Genomic DNA, 20553 nt, shown 5'->3' with positions numbered 1-20553 from the left:
GGGGTAAAATAATGAGCTGAAATTCCGAGAGAACTCTTGGGCCCAATCCAGTGATTGAGTGTCAGCCCCCTGCTGATGGAGGTGAGGGGATTGACAGGGTTTGAAAATGGGCAGCTCTGCTGTCCATCTTATAGATTCACCATAGGCAGGTACCTGCCATGGGTCCCTACTCTGTATATAGACAGCTAAAGGCCATTTGATGCTCTATGATTTCTTTAAAGAAATTTTTATTTTTCAGTTTCAACCAGCCACTCCTTACTTGAAAATAAAAAAATAAAGTCACAGTGGTTGTGAAAAAGACTACAGAAGAGTACCAGAAAGAAGGTATAGTAGAAGTCCCAACTGAGTCAGTATTCCTCTATGAGTGAAGAGTAATTTTCAGTTATAAAAGAATGGTATGTGATACCAAGCCACAGGGGTTTCACTGAAGTCCCTAAATGATTGACTGCATAAAACTTATGCAGTCGACTAGCAACTAACCTGTTCAGCCTAAGATTATGTATGAACAATATCTATAAAATTATGATGGTGGAAACATTTTGAGCAATCTGTATAACATGGTTACAGCCTCCTCTCTCTGTCAAAGTGAGGAGGACGATGGTTGATGAGAAAATGTGAATAGAACTTGTAACATTTCTTAAAACATAATGAAAAGAAAACCTGCTTCATACCTGCAGAAGAACAATAGAATGTTTGATGGATTCCAGTACATCACTGACTCTATCCAAAACTGTTTGACAGCGCTGCTTCTCTAGCTCATCATCTGCACTACTGATATGCTTCTCTAGGGTTGTAGATTGGTCTATTAGCAGCTGTAGATATGCATCACTCTCAGTTAATTTTTTGTCAAAGTCTGCCATTGTGGGTGCTGGTTTGCTTGGGTCCCATCTCTGAAAAATAAAGGTCAATAAGTATGAATGTATCTACAAATATATATATATTGAGAGAAGCAAGTAAATGCCTTGGGGGATTAAAAAGTGTAATGAGAAATAGACATTTGGGAATGGATGCTAAGAGGAGATTGTATGAAGGAATGATTGTGTCGACAGCACTGCATGGGGCAGAAACATGGAACATAATAGAGGAAGAGAGGAGGAGTTTGAATGTGTTGAGATGAGGTGCCTGAGAAGAATGATAGGGGTTACTAGGCTGGACAGAGTGCGAAATGAGGAGGTGTGGAGAACAGGGGTAGAAAGGGAGTTAAGAGAGGGTTGATGAAAGATTATTGGGATGATTTGGACACATGGAAAGAGTGAAAAAAGATTAGTAAAAGAGGTGTGGAAGGCAGAGGTGGAAGGAGTGAACATGAGGGGTGGACCTAGGATGAGATGGATGGATGGGGTAAAAGGGGCTTTGGAAAAGAGGGGAATGTCTGTTGAGGAAGGACAGGAGAGGACAGAAGATAGAGGTGAATGGTTGTGTATGGATGATGCTGTGATGCATGATGGGGTGTTGGTGGGGGATGGGGGGTGGTGGAGTATCTGTGAAAAATAAATTGATGCAGCCCTAAGGGATTTTTCCCTGTCTTCTCCATTTCTGCATGAGGGGACGGAAAGGTGGGGTTGCCAATTTAATAAAGCGGCCTTGCTGTGGATGTGCTTTGTCTTCCAACACTGCTTCTGACCCAGGGCAATGGATGAGATGCAGGGATGACCCATCATCCAGGAGGTGCCAAGAGGGAGGGAAGGGGGTCGATGGGAGTATGCTGGGGATGGAATGGGTAGTTTTTATGCCTTTGTTTTCTGGCTACCTCCCTTGTAAGGGGGAAAAAGCCTTTGGTGTATATATATATATATGTTAAATATACACAACATATACACACACACACACTTTCGTCGGACGGATGGCAAGGATTGACGTCCTGAAGAAAAAGTGAAATTTTCGTGGATCTCAATGCAAAGGAAGTACCTATTGTATTTACAGGGAAGGGGATTGCTCATGGTGTAGTGGGAAAGTGAGGGAAAAGGAGAAGGGGAGGGATTACTGAGGGAAATGGAAGGAAATGAGGAAGGAGAGGACTTGGTCCAGGCAGGCAGACGCCATATAAACAAACGCAGGCCAGAGCAATTTAGTAAAGATGAAGGGACTAACAAAAATGTAAAGATTAGAAACATAGATAAGAGCAGCCCAATAGAAGGTGAGGATAATAATTTCCATGGATTTAATGAGGGGGGGGGGCGGATACCAACTTCCCCCGACTGGCAAGACTAGAGGAAAAACTTGAACAAATGACCGAACATTGGGAGATTAGGTTCGGTAGTATGTCAAAAATTGCGCAAAGGGTTGAAAGATTGGAAGAACTAGAGAAGGGGAAAAAAAAATTAACTAATGAAATAGAAGAATTAAAAAGACAGTTAAAAGAAGTAAAAGAGGAGAATGAAGAATTAAAAAGGAACAATAAAGACAATAAAGAGGCCATAGCAAAAGAAGCACAGGGGTGGAGAAAAATACAGGAAAACAGTAAAGCTGCATTTACTGATATAATTAAACAGCAAATGAAAGAACAAACTGAAGACTCAGTTATCAAAGTGATGAGACAGAAGGAGAATATAGTAAGAGACTAAGCAGATAAAAAGAAATGTATAATTATATTAGGAATGGAAGAGAAAAATAAACTAGATAGAACTTCAAGAATCAGTGAGGAAAAAGAAAAAGTAAGCAGTTTACTAGAATTAGTTCAGGAAGATGAACCTGAAATCATGAAACAAATCGAAGGGATATTTAGGCTTGGAAAATATAGTACAGATAAGACCAGACCAATTAAGATTAAATTCAGATCACAAACAACAGCAGAGAACATCTTAGCAAAAACAGGGAAGCTAGCAGCAAGTGAACAATATAAAAAGGTATGGATAAAAAGAGAAATGAATAAAGAGGAAAGAGAGGAAGAAAAAATGAAAAGGAAAGAAGCTAAAGAAAAAAACGAGACCAGAACAGAGTCAGAAAAACAAGAATTCTACTGGAGAGTAGTGAATATGAAATTGAGGAAATGGACCATAACAGAGAGAAACAAAAAAGAAACGGAGAATACAATGGAAATAACAGAAAGTTAAGAGTGTCCTACACAAATATAGATGGATTAATAACAGGACTGAATGAACTGAACGAGTATCTGAAGGAAAAAGAACCGGACATAATGGGAATTGTAGAGACAAAATTAAAGGGTCCACTACCACCCAACAGCATAGGACACAATGCATAATTATTGGATTAGAAACAGAGAGATAAAACAAGGGCGTGGAGTTATGTTCCTGACTAAGAAGGATATAAACGTGAAGAGTGTCACATATGGAAAGAATAGAGTAGAGATGATTATGATAGAAGTAGAAGACAGATAAGAAGAGCAGAAAGTTTGTAATAAACTACGTGCCCCCAAAAACAGCCTCGTGGGAAGAGAGTGAACATAAAAGTATGTTAGAAGACACAAGAATAACATTAAACAAGATAATGGAAGATGGAGGAAGAATAGTTATGATGGGCGACTATAATTGCAAAGAAATCTGCTGGGAAGAGATGACCGTAAAGGGTGGAGAAGACTCATGGGGAAATGTTCTACTTGAGATGATTATTGACCACACAATGACACAATGGATTCAAGAGAACACTAGGTATAGAAATGAAGAACCATCGAGACTAGACCTAATAATCACATCAGAACCTGAAATAGTGGAAAAGATAGAATACCAGGCACCAATAAGTAAAAGTGACCACATATTGATAGAACTAGAACTAAATGAGAAAAAAATACATGAAATGAACAATATAGAAAAGGAAGATTGATGTATGAAAAAATAAATTTTGATAAAATAGGAGAATTCTTTCAAAATGAAAACTGGGAAAGAATACACAAAGAAGATACAACAGTAGAAGAGAAATGGAATATTTTGACAAAAATTTATAAAAAAAAAAAAAAAGGAGTGGAAAAGTATGCCCCAAGACAAAACCAAGAAAAAGAATATGTAAAGTGCTGGTACAACAAAAGTTGTAGAGTGTTAAAAGACAAAAGAGACAAAGCTTGGACCAAATGGAAGAAAGACAGAAGACCTGAAAAATGGAAAATATACACTTGTTATAGAAATGAATATGTACAAGCATGCAGAGAGGAAAAGAGAAAATATGAAAAAGATGTCATAGAAAAATGTAAAGATCAACCAAAACTATTTTACAGATTTGTAAACAACAAACTGAAAAACAAACAAGACTTGGAGAAATTAAGACAAGGAGTTGAATACACAGAGGAAATAGAAATGGCGGAAATTATGAACAGGCATTTTAAATCAGTGTTTACAAGGGAGAATATACAACCGGAAGAGATCGAATGGAAAGAGAAAGTCCCCCCTATGAAAGAAATAGAAGTAACAAAGAATGAAATAATGAAACACTTGAGTAATCTTGATGTTAGAAAATTGCATGGACCAGATGAAATAGCAAACTGGATTTTGAAAGAATGCAGAAATGAACTGGCAGACAAAATACATAGCATAATAAACAGTTCCTTGAAAGAAGGAAAAGTTCCAGAAGATTGGAAAAAAGCAAATATAGTACCTATATATAAAGGAGGAAATAAAGAAGACCCTACCAACTATAGACCAGTCTCTCTAGCAAGTACAATAGCAAACATTTGTGAAAGAATTATCAAAAGTAAATGGGTAAAATATTTAGAAAAAACAAACAAAAAAACAGCGTGCTAAATCCAAGGCAATTTGGATTCAGACAAGGATGATCATGCGTCACCAATTTAATATGTTTCTATTCAAGGCTAATAGATATAATACAAGAAAGAGATGGATGGGCCGATTGTGCATTTCTAGACCTAAAAAAAGCTTTTGACAAAGTACCACATAAGAAGTTGCTTAAGAAATTAGAAACTGAAGGAGGAATACAGGGCAAACTGCTTAAATGGATGGAAGACTTTTTGCAAGAAAGAAAAATGAGAGTAATGATAAGAGACAAACACTCAAAATGGGATGACGTAATAAGCAGTGTTCCAAAAGGAACAGTTCTAGCCCCAATAATGTTTGCTATATATATTAATGATATGGATGAAGGAATAGAAAGCTATATGAGCTTCTTTGCAGATGATGCAAAACTATTAAAAAAAAGTGAACATGGAAGAAGATTGTGAGTCACTACAGAGTGATCTAAATAATGTATGGGAATGGAGTAGGAAGTGGGAGATGGAGTTCAACACTAAGAAGTGTAGTATAATGGAATTTGGAAAAAGCAAAAACAGAATAACAGGATCATATAAATTGGGAGAAGAAGGAATAAAAAAAGTAGAAAATGACAAGGACCTGGGAGTCATTGTTATGAATAATATGTCACCTGAGAAACATATAAATAAGATTTTTGGCGAAACTTATAATTTAATAAGAACAATCAAAGTGGCATTTACATACCTGGATGAAGAAATGGTGAAGAAAATTCTAATCACTCTGATAAGACCAAGATTGGAATATGCAGCAACAATGTGGTCACCAAGTACAAAAAAATGTATAAAAAACTTGAAAGAATACAAAGAGCAATTACAAAATTGGCACCAACACTCTCAAAACTATCATATGAAGAGAGACTACCAAAACTTGAACTACAGACACTAGAGCAAAGAAGAGAGAGAGGAGATTTGATAGCTATTTACAGAATCATGAAAGGCATAGAAATTACTGATAGAGAGAATCTGATAAAATGGGATGATAGAAATACAAGAGGGCACGGAAAGAAAATCAAGAAAGACAGCTATAGAAGAGATGCAAAAAAGAACAGCTTTCCTCACAGAGTAATAGACAGTTGGAATAAGTTAGATGAGAAAGTGGTGTGTGCAAAAACAATACATGAATTTAAAAATAGTTTAGATAAAATGAGATATGAAGACGGGACCCCACGAGCATAGCTCCCCTTCCCGTAAAATACAACTAGGTAAATACAACTAGGTAAATACACACACACACACACACATATATATATATATATATATATATATATGGAATGTACAAGAGAATGAAGATATTTAAATGTGTTTGAGATAAAGTGTTTCAAGAAGTATGGTGGGGTTTACAAAGATGGATAGAGTGAGAAATGAGGAGTGAGCCAGAGAGTGGAGGTGGAAAGGGAGCTGGCAGATATGATTGACAACAGAATTCAGGGCTGGTTTAGGAATATGGAAAAAATGAGTGAAAAAAGACTAGCAAAAGAGTTCTGAATGCAGAGATGAACAAACTGAACTTGAAGGGAAGACTATGAATGAGATGGATGGATAAGGTGAAGGGGGCTTGAGTAAAAGGGAAATGGCTGTTGAACAGGGAAGGAAGAGGGCAAGATATGTGTGAATGAAGAACAGTTGTGAACAGATGATAAATTGATGCAGCCCAGAATGATTTCTTTCTTTTTCTATGATTACTTTTGATTGGCCTGTTCTGGGGTACAGGCTGCATATTATTGTGCAATATAAATTGCTCAATAGCGTGCGGCCAATGCTTTAGGGACTATATGGGGTTCCCCTATGGACTAGTGCCACATAATTTTGTCTATGTTAAAGAAAATCTCTAATCTTAGAGAAATTATGCTACTTTATTGTACTGCAAAAAGGACAGTTATAGAAGAAACCTGGAGAGAGAGAGAGAGAGAGAGAGAGAGAGAGAGAGAGAGAGAGAAATCCACACAGAGCAGTGGATATCTGGAACAAACTGGACAAAATGATAGTGTGTGCAAAAACTATACACAAATTTAAGAGCAAACTAGACACTGCAAGATACAAAGACGGGACACCATGAGCATAGCTCCTCTTCCCGTAAGATACTAGGTAAAAATAAATACATGAGTACAAATAAAATCCATTTTGCATGTAGTGCAGGTAGTATAAGGTAATTCAAAATATATATACAAATAAATTAATCTCTATAATTGTAATAGTTGGCAACTAAGATGATGCCATTCACATACCCACACTTGGGGTAAGCAGCCACATTCTAAAGGCCTTCATTGCAGCGCCTTGTACATTAACTTAGTTTTTGTATATGAACACACACTTATGTACCACACCCTGACGTCTTTGTGCTCAACATGTTTGGCTTAATTACCATAACATCTATATCTAACATTATAATTATTAACATTCACATTCATACATACACATGAGTATATATAAAATCCATTTTGCATGTAGTTCAGGTACTATAATTTAAAATATAAATGTACAAATAAATTAATCTCTATAATTGTAATAGGTGGCAACTAAGATGATGCCATCTGCATACGCACACTTGGACTAGGCAGTCATGTTCTATAGGCCTTCATAGGCAGTGCATTGTACAAAAAAAAAAAAAAAAAGCATAAAATCCACTCCCACCCATTCCATCCCCACATACTCCACTCCCATTCACACACCTCCCTCCCTCTTATCTTGGCTCCTCCTGGATGACAGGTAATCCCTGCATCTTGCCCACTGCTCTGAGTCAGAAGCAGTGTAGCAAGACACAGCACATACACAGCAAAGTCAACCCTTCTCTCCATCCCCTTATGCAGAAAAAGAGAAGACAGGGAGAAATCCCTTAGGGGTGTGTCAAATTATCATTCACACATACTCCCTCACTCCACCGTCCCCCATTCACTCCCTTTCATACATCACAGTATCATCCATACACAACCATTCTCCACTCACCCCTATCTTGTCCTCTCCCTTCCTTCCTCAATAGACATTCCCCTCTTTCCCAATGCCCTTTTTACTCCATCCATCCATCTCATCCTTGGTCAGCCCCTCATGTTCATTCCTTCCACCTCTGCCTTCCACATCTCTTATACTAACCTTTCTTCACTCATTCTTTTCAAGAGTCTAAATCATCCTTATACTCTTTCATCCATCCTATCTCCCAACTCCCTTTCCACCCCCACCCTCCTCTTCACCTTTCTCACTCTATCCACCCTAGTAATCCCTATCATACTTCTCAGGCATTTCATCTCAAACATATTCAAACTCCTCCTCTCTTCCTCTCATATGTTCCATGTTTCTGCCCCATACAGGATGTTTGGGATAAATTTGACACTTTTTCAGAATGGAAAATCATCATATCTTGGCCAAAAATTTATGTATTCTCAAAATTCAAAGTGCATCTCTTTGATTCTTTTGCCAAATACAGCTCACTCAAAGAAGCCACCATAAGCCTACACCATGGCCTCCAGATGGGACCTGAACCTGCAGCACGCAGCCTTCACGGTGTCCTTCAAGAAATGCCTAAACACCAGTTTGATCCTGGCAATCAGCTCATCCTTGGTGTTGCAGGCAGTACAGCTGGTGTCTTTTTCAACTGCACCTCACACAAAATAGTCCATGGGGTTGCAATCAGGCGAGTTGGGGGGGCCAGATGTTGGGACTGGTGAAGTCATAGAAGTTCTCAGAAAACCACTTCTGGATTTTCCCAGAGGTGTGACACAGAGCCGAGTCCTGCTGACACACATATGGTCATCCCACAGCCACCCTCTCCACCCAGCACTTGACAACACTGGACAGCAACTCAATATAACCATCTGAAGTGAGTCTGAGTCCCTCTTCAAAGATGTGAGGTGGCATGATGTGGTCTTTGCTGGAAACACACCCAAAGACCATCACAGTGACTGATATCTGGAACAAACTAAATGGGAACAGTGAGTCCCAAAACTATACAAGACTTTAAGAACAAACTGGATGTGGAGAGATACAAAAGCGGGTCACTAGGAGTATAGCTCTCGTCCCATGAAATACAACAAGTAAATACAGTTTGAGGGAACTTGGTCTTCATGTGGACAGTAGGCTAGCCACCTGCTGTTCTGTGCATTGTGCAACTGGTCTTGGCAGAAGTTCTTGTCTGAGAAGAACCAGAGCATCCCTGGCTCGACTAGGTGTTTGACATTGTTGAAGAGTTTCTTGGCTTTCATAAGGCAGTTCTCTTGGGCCTTGGCAGTGAATAGTTGGCCCTTGTGCCTCTTGTATGAGGAGTAGCAAAGATTCTCGTTCAGCACTTTCTTCATAGTTGCCACTCTGACACCCATCTCTCTCGCCAAGGTCCGGATAGCCTTGCCTGGATCTTGCCGCACCTTTTTTGCAGCTTCTCAACAAATTTCATTGTGTGGACAGAGTCAGAACGCCTGCTATGATCCTTCCTGCTTGCCACTGCTTCCATATCTCCATCGCAATTCTCCAGCTCACATCTCACGGCCTTCATGGTATTCTAGGAGCACTAAGCTACAGTTAAGTTTTCAGAATTCTTTAATCCAGGGCAAATCATCAATATGCAGGTTCTCTTCTAATATTCCAGTGTTTTCCAGTTGTCCATACCCTCTAGCTCTCACACCCACCAATAGTACACAGAATCAGCTACCTGTTGCACTTCACCACTATCAAATCTTTCAAATGGTTCTGAAATGACAGAAGATAAAAAAAATTATCGAATTTATCCCGAACACCCTGTACAGTGCTGTTGGCACAATCACTATTTCATACAATCTCCTATTAGCATCCATTCCCAAATGTCTATTTCTTGTTACACTTTTTAATCCACCAAGGCATTTACTTGCTTCTCTCAATCTACATTCTACCTCCACCTCGACTCCTCCCTTTCCCACCACATTTGCACCCAAGAATCTAAAGCTATCACTTCCTCCAACCTCTCTCCTTTAATACTCCCTTCCAATTTTCTGCCATCCTCTCCCCTTGTACATCGCATCACCTTACTTTTACCCACATATATCTTCAACTTCTTTTGCACACCTTCCCAAATTGTCACTAACTTCCTTAATCCTTCCTCTGATCTTGCTACAAATACAGTGTCATCAACAAACATCTGGCTTATCTCCCACTTTTCTCTACTTTCTTTAACCATCTCCAATGCCCAGCCCAGTACCCTTGTGTTTACCTCCCACACCACCCTATCCAAGTACACATTAAAAAGCCATGGCAACATGACACATCCCAGATGCAGTCCCACCTTTACCTTAAACCACTCATTCTCTCCAATTCCCATTCTTAAACAGGCTCTACTCTTGTAAAAACTCTACACTGCCCTTTACAGCTTTCCCCCAATACCATATATCTGCAAAATCTCTCACAGTGCCTTCCTGTCTACCCTGTCATAAGCCTTCTCCAAATCCATAAAGGCCCAAAAAAATCCATGATGACATCACACAGCCTGATGTACCACTCTCACTCTATAAAATACACAACAAACTGTCCCTGCTGCCAGTACAAACCCAAACTTAGTAAAAAAAAATATCCCAATACAAAACAATCATAACCTAAACATACTAAAAGAAATACCAATAATATCTCAACCATACCACACACAAAGTACTAATACAAGAAAAAAAACTATCACCATACAAATTTTCACAAATGACATCACAATAAAAAAGTCAAAACACTGAATATAAGACAAAGTTGGGTAAACAGAGATCTAGACATAGAACCTGATGAGCATAGCTTCAACTTTGTATATTACACCTAGGTAAATATGCCACAAAGGTGGACTCAACACTTCTACACAAAAGTATACAATTTTCCAACAAATAAAAAATATACATATACAATCACAGACACTACAGTGGAAATAATCACTAAACAAACACAAAGAAAAAATACATATATACATACATACATATACCACAGGCTTCTTCCCCCTTACAAGGGAGGTAGCAAAAAAACAAAGGCATAAAATCCACTCCCACCCATTTCATCCCCAACATACTCCACTCTCATCCACCCCCCTCCCTCCCTCCCTCTTATCTTGGCTCCTCCTGGATAGTCATCCTGCATCTCGCCCACTGCCCTGGGTCAGAAGCAGTTTCACAAGACAAAGCAAATGCACAGCAAGGCTGCTTTATTATATTGGCAACCCCACCTCTCTGTTCTCTCAAGCAGAAATTCCTTCGGGCTGCATCAATTTATTTTTCACACATACTCCCTCACCCCCCATCCCCCACCTACTCCCTTTCATGAATCACAGCATCATACATACACAACCATTCTCCGTTAACCCCTATCTTCTGTCCTATCCCATCCTTCTTCAACAGACATTCCCCTTTCCCAATGAAAAAATAAACATTAAAAACATCTACATACCACCAATCACATCATGAAAGTAGTACCTGACAAAACAATACTGGTGGCAAAATATACAAAAATGGCTTTTGACAGTCCATAAACACACCCTGTCAAAACAGATCATGGAAACTGGAATGCATGACAATGAAAAGTAATCTATATACCAAAAGGCCTCTTTCCCATCATAAGTGATGTAGCTGGCCAAGGCATATGCCCATCCTTCACCCATCCCACACCCAGACCATCCATCAACTGTTTTCTTTTTTATCTTAGCTCCTTGTAAAAGAAATGGTTGGCAAATTTCCTAGCCAGTAGGGAATGCAAAACACATACATTCATTCCAAAGGCTCTCCCTTATAAGTGGGGTAGCCAAGCAAAAGAATGCACCCAGTGAACACCCTTCCCAACTCAGCACCTCATGGGTGAAGTCATCCCTGTACCTCTCCACAATGCTTGTGTTGACAGCAATACAGCAAGACACAGTGCTTCACAGGACTTCATTATAATATCTTATGTATTTCCTTTTTACAACTATAATCACCCAACTTCCCATCTTTTCTACCCCATCTCCATAACATATATCTATCATTTCCTACTTGTAGATCTACATTTCCTGGTAGTTTTGTCTTACATTCATATGTTTTTGTATGGTTTAAATATATGGATACACATTAAATAGTTACACATTATTTTCTAAAGAACTGAGAAAAAAAATACTATCTATATACCAAGGGCCTCTACACCCTTATAGGGAAGGTAGCCAGCCAAAGCATGCACCCAGTCCCACCCACTCCACTCCCATCCACCACCCATTTGTTTCCCTCTCATCTTAGCTCCAAGATTGGAAAGATGCAAACATAGTACCAATATATAAAGGAGGAAATAGGGAAGATCCTACAAACTTCAGACCAGTATCCCTTACAAGCACAGTAGCAAAAATATGCGAAAAGGTCATCAAAAACAAATGGACCAAACACTTGGAAGAAAATAAAATAATAAACCCCAAACAATTTGGCTTTAGAAGTGGAAGATCATGCACCACACACCTAATCTGCTTTTACTCGAGATTAATTGAGATAATACAAGAAAGAGATGGCTGGGCAGATTGTATATTTTTGGATTTGCAGAAGGCATTCAACAAAGTACCACTTAAAATATTAATAAGAAAAACTGAAATAATAGGAAGAATACAAGGAAAACTGCTGGAATGGATGAAGGATTTCTTAACTGGGAGAAAAATGAGAGTGGTACCCCATCAGGAGTATTGGCTGCATGTTATTGTGGCAAAGTAGCATGCAGCTGATATTCTAAGGTCTATATGGGGCGCCCCTACGGACCAGAGCCACACATCATTTTGTCTGTGATAGAGGAAAAATTTGTTCATAGAGAAATGATGACACTTTTATACTACAACTGTCCCTCCGTTATACTGTCCCCCAACCCTTTGTTACTGTCCTGTACCATTTCTCTGAATATTCATTTCCTTTTTTTGCCTACCCTGTAGTGGGGGAAAAAAATGCTACCACCAAGTCTTTCCAATCGAGTTGTAAAAGGCGACAAAAAACAGGACAGGGGATGGGATTAGGAGTTCTGCTACCTGTAGTCACAAAGGGGATGTTCCTAAAAAAAAGTAAAAGCATAAGAGGGTCTGGGAGTTTTCCAACCAGTACCCTAAGGTTTGGGTCTTTTAATGTGCATGGATGTGGTACAGATGAGAGTAAAAGGGAAGAGATAGGCAGTATGTTTGTGAGAAGAAAGATGGATGTGCTGGCTTTGAGTGAAACTAAAATGAAAGGGAGGGGTGAGTGTGAGTTTGGGAGTGTAGTTGGGAGGTACTCAGGAGTGAAGAGGGGACGAGGGAGAGAAGGGGTGGCTATACTAGTAAGTGAAGAGATAGGTAAGTGTGTAGTGGAGTGGAAGGAGGTTTCTTCAAGGTTGATGTGGATGAAGGTGAAGCTGGGAAGGGAGATGTGGGTTGTTGTAAGTGCATATGGGCCTGGTAGTGAGAAGAGCGTAGAGGAAAGGGAGGCTTTTTGGGTAGATACAAATGAGTGCATAGAGGGATTAGGGAGAAATGTCAATGTAGTTGTATTGGGAGACCTTAATGCTAGGGTAGTAAATGAACCAATGGATGGAGTGATTGGGAAGTATGGAGTTCCAGGTAAAAATTGTAGTGGAGAATTGATGGAGATGTGTCTTGAAAGAGAGTTGATGATAGCAAATACAGTGTTTAGGAAGAAATTCAAGCATAAGTATACATGGGAGAAGGTGGTGGATGGAAGGGTGGTAGAGCGTTAATGGACTATATAGTGGTGACCAGGGGTATGGTAGGAGGAGTTAAGGATGTACATGTCCTATGGGGAGAGAGTGGGGGAATATCAGATCATTTTCTGGTGTAAGGTAAATTGAGAGTTGAGAATAGGTGGAGAAAGAGGAAAAGGGCAGAAGGTAGGGAGGTACTTAGACTGAACTGCTTAAATGAGAAAGAAAAGGAGAATGAGTATAAGAAGTTGAGAGAGGAGTGGGAGGTAGTGAAGGATAGAGTAGCCCTAGGAATGGAGGAGGAATGGGGATGCTTCAAGGAGGGAGTCCTAAGGTGTGCAAGGGTGGTGTGTGGAACAAGGAGGGAGGGAGGAAATGGAAGGAAGGGTAGCGAGTGGTGGGTTTAGGAAGCAAAGAAGGATGTAGAAGAGAAGCAGGCTTTCATAGATTGTCTACAAATTAGGACGGGGGAATCGTATGAGAGGTACAAGGTAAAGAGAAAGGATGCAAAGACAAGAGCAGATGTGAAGTGGGGTAAGAGTATGACAGAAAATTTTGAAAGTAATAAAAAGATGTTTTGGAAAGAAATTAAAAAAGGAAGAGGAGGTGAATCAAGTAGAGGAGAAAAAGTAAAAGGTGCAGATGGAGAGATGATAATGGAAGAGAAGGCAGTGAGAGGAAGGTGGGTAGAGTATTTTAGGGAGTTGCTAAATGTGAAGGAGGATAGGGAGGGAAAGGTAGTTGCAGTGTGAAGCGCTAAGAAAATGAGAGTGATGAGTGAGGAAAATGGAGGAGAAATAGGGAAAGATGAAGTGAAAGCAGCTGTTAAGATGAGAGCAGATAAGGCACCTGGTCTGGATGGATGCCATGCAGAATGTCTGAAGGTGGTATAGTTATGGTGGACTGGCTGGTGAGGTTATTGTTAGTTTATGAGAAGGTAGAGTGCCGGAGGACTGGAGGAGTGCCTGTATTGTTCTGCTTTACAAGGGAAAGGGGGACAAGTGTGAGTGTAGTAGTTTCAGAGGGATCAGCTTGTTAAGTGTAGTTGGGAAGGGTCTTGATTGAGAGGGTCAGGAGAGGAACAGAGGGAATTGGTGAGGAACAGTGTGGTTTTAGGACAGGTAGGGGTTGTGTAGATCAGATTTTTGTGGTAAGATAGATATGTGAGAAAGCTATAGGAAAAGGTGAGGGTGTTTTTTGGGCTTTTATGGATTTGGAAAAGGGAACTGGGAGATAGGGTTGATGAAAGAGTATTAGGATGTTTTGGACACATGGAAAGAATGAGTGAAGAAAGATTAGTAAAAGAAGTGTGGAAGGCAGAGGTGGAAGGAGTGAATATGAGGGGACGTCCTAGGATGAGATGGATGGATGAGGTGAAAGGGGCATTACAAAAGAGAGGAATGTCTGTGGAGGAAGGACGGGAGAGGACAGAAGATAGGGTGAATGGAGAGGGGTTGTGTATAGATGATGCTGTGATGCATGAGGGGGGGGATGGGGGGTGAGGAAGTATGTATGAGAAAAAAATTGACGCAGCCCGAGGGGATTTCTCCCCGTCTTCTCCTTTTCTGCATGGGGGGACGGAGAGGGGGGTCGCCGAATTTATGAAGTGGCCTTGTTGTGGATGGGCTGTATCTTGCGACACTGCTTCTGACCCAGGGCAGTGGACAGGATGCAGGGATGACCCATCATCCAGGAGATGCAAAGATGGGAGGGAGGGTGGAGGATGGAGAGGAGTGGCTACCCCCCCCGAGTAGGGGGGGAAAAAGCCTTTGGTATATGTATGGAAAAGGCTTACGACTGGGTAGACAGGAAGACACTGTGGGAGGTACTACAGATATATGGGATAGGAGGAAAGCTGTTAAGGGCAGTCAGGAGTTTTTACGAGAATAGTTGAGCTTGTGTTAGGATTAGAAATGGAGAGAGTGAATGGTTTGAGGTAAAGGTGGGACTTTGTCAGGGATGTGTTATGTTGCCCTGGCTGTTCAATCTATACATGGAGGGGTGGTGCGAGAGGTGAATGCAAGGGTGGTGGGTAGGGGGTTGGAGATGGTTAAAGAAAATGGAGGAAAGTGGGAAATAAGCCAGTTGTTGTTTACTGATGACACTGTGCTTGTAGCAGGATCAGAGGAGGGATTGAGGAAGTTAGTGACAGAGTTTGAGAAGGTGTGAAGGAAGGAAGCTAGAGATGTGGGCAAAAGTAAGGTGATGAGATGTACAAGGGGAGAGAGTGACAGCAGGCTGGAAGTGAGCATTAAGGGTGAGAGACTGGAGGAAGTGGATAGTTTTAGATACTTGGGTGCAAATGTGGCAGGAAAGGGAGGAGTGGGGGTGGAGGTAGAATGTAGATTTAGAGAAGTGAGTAAATGCCTTGGTGGATTAAAAAGTGTAATGAGAAATAGACATCTGGGAATGGATGCTAAGAGGAGGATATATGAAGGAGTGATTGTGCCAGCAGCACTCTATGGGGCAGAAACATGGAACATAAGAGAGGAAAAGAGAAGGAGATTGAATGTGTTTGAGATGAAATGTCTGAGGGGTTACTAGGCTAGATAGAGTGAGAAATGAGGTGAGGAGGAGAATGGGGGTGGAAAGGGAGTTGGGAGATTGGGTTGATGAAAGAGTATTAGGATGGGTTGGACACATGGAAAGAATGAGTGAAGAAAGATTAGTAAAAGAGGTATGGAAAGCAGAGGTGGAAGGAGTAAATATGAGGGGGCATCCTAGGATGAGATGGATGGATGGGGTAAAAGGGGCATTACAAAAGAGAGGAATATCTGTTGAGGAAGGACCGGAGAGGACAGAAGGTAGGGGTGAATAGAGAAGGGTTGTGTATGGATGATGCTGTGTTGTATGAGGGGGAGTGGGTGGGGATGGGGGGTGAGGAAGTATGTGTGAGAAATTTGATGCAGCCCGAAGAGATTTCTCCCCGTCTTCTCCTTTTCTGAGTGAGGGGACGGAGAGGGGGGTCGCCGATTTAATGAAGCAGCCTTGTTGTAGATGTGCTGTGTCTTGCAACACTGCTTCTGACCCAGGGCAGTGGACAGGATGCAGGGATGACCCGTCATCCAGGAGGTGTCAAGATGAGAGGGAGGGAGGAGGGTGGAGGGGAGTGGAATATGTAGGGAATGGAAAGGGGGGGAGTGGTTTCTATGCCTTTTTCTTTTTGGCTACCCCCCATGTAAGGGGGAAAAAGCCTTTGGTATATGTATGTATGTACTTAGAGACAAAAATTCAAACTGGGAAGATAAGAAATGTGGCATCCCACAAGGCTCTGTACTGGCTCCTTTAATGTTTGCCATATATATAAATGATATGGATGAGGGAGTTAACTGTTATATGAACTTCTTTGCTGACGATGCCAAATCACTAAAGAAAGTAAGAACAGAAGGAGATGGCACATCGCTACAAGAAGACCTAGACAAAATATGGGAATGGAGTTGGAAAAGTGAGATGAATTTCAACATTAAAAAATGTAGCATAATGGAATTTGGAAAAAGTAAAAATAGAGTACTGGGACAGTACAAAATTGGATACAAAGAAGTCAAAAAAGTCGATTCAGAAAGGGACCTGGGAGTAATCATCTCAAGTGACTTGACACCTGATAAACATGTCAATAAATTATTTGGACAGACTTATAACTTTTTGAGGTAAATGAAAGTGGCTTTTGACTACATAGATGAGGAGATGATTAAAAAAATAGCTGTTACACTGATAAGACCTAAACTAGAATATGCTGCAACACTATGGGCACCTAGCACAAAGAAGAACATAAGAAAGTTAGAAAGAATACAAAGAGCAGCGACAAAGATGGTGCCTACACTGACAAACCTGACATACGAAAAAAGATTGGAAAAATTACATCTGTCATCACTGGAACAGAGAAGAGAAAGAGGTGATTTGTTGACCATTTTCAGAATTATGAAAGGGATGGAAATTCTTGACACAGACGACTTATTAAAGTGGGACATAAGGGAATTTAGAGGACACGAAAAGAAACTAAAGAAAGACAGCTACAGAAGAGACCTGAAAAAGAATAGCTTCCCACATAGAGTCAATGATGTGTGGAACAAACTAAATGGAGAAACAGTGAATGCCAAAACTATACATGATTTTAAGAATAAACTGGATGTGGAGAGATATGAAAGTGGGTCACTACGAGCATAGCTCCCATCCCGTAAAATACAACTAGGTAAATACAGGAAGACAGCATATCCACAGCAAGGCCAGCTGATCCACTTACACAGCGACTCTCCCTACTTATCCCCTCATGCAACAAATAGAGAAGACAAGAATTCCTTCAGGCTGCATCAAATTTCCTTTCTCCACTGCCTTCCCCCTCCCCTGCTCAACAGACATTCTCCTCTTGCTCAAAATCCCTTTCATGCTGTCCATCATTCAGTCTCTCCCTCAAATTCATTCCATCCACCTCTGCTTTCCACATTCTTTAGGCAAATCTTTCCTCACTCCTTCTTTCCATGTGCCCAAATCATCCCATTAATCTTTCATCATCACTATCTACCAGCTCCTTTCTTACCCCTGCTTTCCTCCTCACCTCCTCATTTCTCATTTTATCCATCATTGTAAACCCCATCATATTTCTCTGACACTTCATCTAAAAAATCTAATATAACAAAACGGTTGAAAAAATAATCTCACCCGTGCAGTAGGAGCATGCCTTAAAATTGTGTCTTCTAGTCCTCGGATCCACTTCTCTCGTTCATCTGCATCATGAGCCTATGAAATAATACATTTCAATAAAAGGTAAAGATCTTTGAATACCATATTTTCTATGTTCCAAGCTGTAAAATTTGCAAAAAATAAATAAATTTCTTATATTAATGATGAGAAAATCTTTTCGTAATTTTTTTTAGTATAATATTCTCATAGCCACACTCCTGTTATCTGAACACTGCAATACATAGAAAAGGATCTGGGTACACATTACAAAGGCAAATTAGGAGGGATGACTTGTTACTTGACAAACATATCAATATGACTGTGGTGGAGATTTACTGGCAGATGAAGAACACAAAAGATGTATTTCATTAAATGGATTTAGTGGTAATGAAAAAAATCACAGAGACCCTAATCTTGCCTAGATTTGAATTATAGCACTGGTATAGTCCCCAGAAAACATGAAAGACACAGTAAGATCATGAGAATACAAAAACCAACAACTAAACAGTTTTGCAGGTCATAGGATAGTCTAGAATGACTAGACCTGCCATAGGATCAAAGAAAGAGAGGGGGCCTGATTCCCATGTTCAGATCATGGAAGGGGGTGGAAAAAACAGACAAAGGAAAACTCTTGATTTGAGATACAAGGGCTTCATGAGGCCATAAAGAATGAGTTAAAAGAAGACTATATGTCTAGAGGATGTGTAAAAATACATTTTTCCATACAGATTTGTACATACATACATATACCAAAGGCTTTTTCCCCCTTACAAGGGAGGTAGCCAAAAAGGAAAAGGCATAGAAACCATTCCCACCCATTCCATCCCTAAATACACTCCACTCCACTCTCACTCGGGTGCACGACTTTTCGTCGCCGCGACATTTCGTCGCCGCGACATTTCGTCCCCGCGACTTTTCGTCGCCGGACTTTTCGTCGCCCCAAGCATAAATTGTATGCAAAGATTGACAATTGGAAATATATGATTTAATGTCATACTTGTACTTATATTCCTACTCCCAATGCAATAATATGAGTGTGGCAAATAGCTATACATCTCAGTGCCGTATAAACCATTCATTCTTGCCTTAACCAGTCCGACTTGCAAATACCTGAGCCCTAACTTACGTAGATGAAATACAATTTTATTTAAATTACAATAAATAATTTAATACATCATTATCTAAATATATATTTGACACGTCAGTATATATGATAATTTATTATTGGCATAACATACAGTAATAATTTGACACGAAATCATAATTATGAAGCTATTCATTAAAGTGTAAGGGTAAAATCATTTATTATAAAATTAGTAAGTTATTAGTAAATAGTCCATATGTATTGAAATGTAAAGTTCTTTAGTAAGGCACGATGTTGTGTGGGATACCTCTCAGATAATCCAGTATGTCACGGTTTTCATAGTCCTCTACAATGTTCATAATCCTCTCGTCCAGCCGCTCGTAGATTGGACGGCGGCCTCGGGCGGCGTTGCCCGCTACGAGTTGCTCGATCTCAACATCCTTAGTTTTCTGAATTCGTCGTATTCCTTTAATAAACTTCCAGATGGTCGGATGGGTTGCACCGAGGAATGTTGGAAGTCCACGATGCCATGCCTCGACAGCGTTAGTAGTTCTGTCTTCCTCATCTAGCACACGCTGATGCATATTCCAGAGTTGAATGGGAAACAGTGGAGTGCGCCGAACACCTCTTCGATTTGGTCTGCCGACGTAGTTATCCTCGAAGTAGTCCAGAAGTGGTGTCAGTTCGTCGGGCATCTCATCGGCTAGCGTCTCGAAGGCGTCGATGACGTCGGCCGGAGGTACGAAGGCAAGGGCGGGCAGCATGCGGCAGTATTGGAACGTCTCGTAGTCGTTGCGGTACTGGTTCTGCAGGCGACGAAAAGTCCGGCGACGAATTACAAATTACAAATTTAACAACTAGTTAATCATTGATAGTCTTATAATTCCGTAAGAATTTTCACTATCATAATATTAGGTGACCAATGTAATAATAATAAATAATAGGATTATGTGATTATTACTAGAAAAAAAGTGACTGGACAGACGCTACTACCAATAATCACATCAAGATCAATCAGAAGTATATTGAATTTGGCATTAAATCATATCTTTCCAATTTTATATTTCAATTATTTTATATTTCAAATATTGTCAATCTTTGCATACAATTTATGCTTGGGGCGACGAAAAGTCCGGCGACGAATTACAAATTACAAATTTAACAACTAGTTAATCATTGATAGTCTTATAATTCCGTAAGAATTTTCACTATCAATAATATTAGGTGACCAATGTAATAATAATAAATAATAGGATTATGTGATTATTACTAGAAAAAAAGTGACTGGACAGACGCTACTACCAATAATCACATCAAGATCAATCAGAAGAAGTATATTGAATTTGGCATTAAATCATATATTTCCAATTTTATATTTCAATTATTTTATATTTCAAATATTGTCAATCTTTGCATACAATTTATGCTTGGGGCGACGAAAAGTCCGGCGACGAATTACAAA

General features: G+C 40.0%; 1 protein-coding gene across 4 annotated transcripts in view; it reads right to left on the bottom strand.

Moving 5' to 3' along the window:
- The window catches only part of LOC143032291 (oxysterol-binding protein-related protein 9), a 103593-nt gene that overhangs the window by 62105 nt on the left and 20935 nt on the right, over positions 1 to 20553 (bottom strand). For 3 of the 4 annotated variants that reach the window (XM_076196767.1, XM_076196770.1, XM_076196771.1), the window contains 2 exons: positions 17987 to 18064; positions 672 to 890 (listed from right to left, as the gene is read on the bottom strand). In XM_076196767.1, the coding sequence (XP_076052882.1) occupies positions 672 to 890; positions 17987 to 18064 (297 nt within the window). The remainder of the gene's footprint in view (positions 1 to 671; positions 891 to 17986; positions 18065 to 20553) is intronic. The other variant, XM_076196769.1, reaches the window with a different exon arrangement.

Source organism: Oratosquilla oratoria, chromosome 13 (assembly GCF_046742065.1).
Source record: "Oratosquilla oratoria isolate Oo_2021 chromosome 13, ASM4674206v1, whole genome shotgun sequence".
In the NCBI taxonomy this organism is placed as follows: domain Eukaryota; kingdom Metazoa; phylum Arthropoda; class Malacostraca; order Stomatopoda; family Squillidae; genus Oratosquilla; species Oratosquilla oratoria.
The sequence above is the reverse complement of the archived record's forward strand: the minus strand, read 5'-3'. Positions and strand labels throughout refer to the sequence as shown.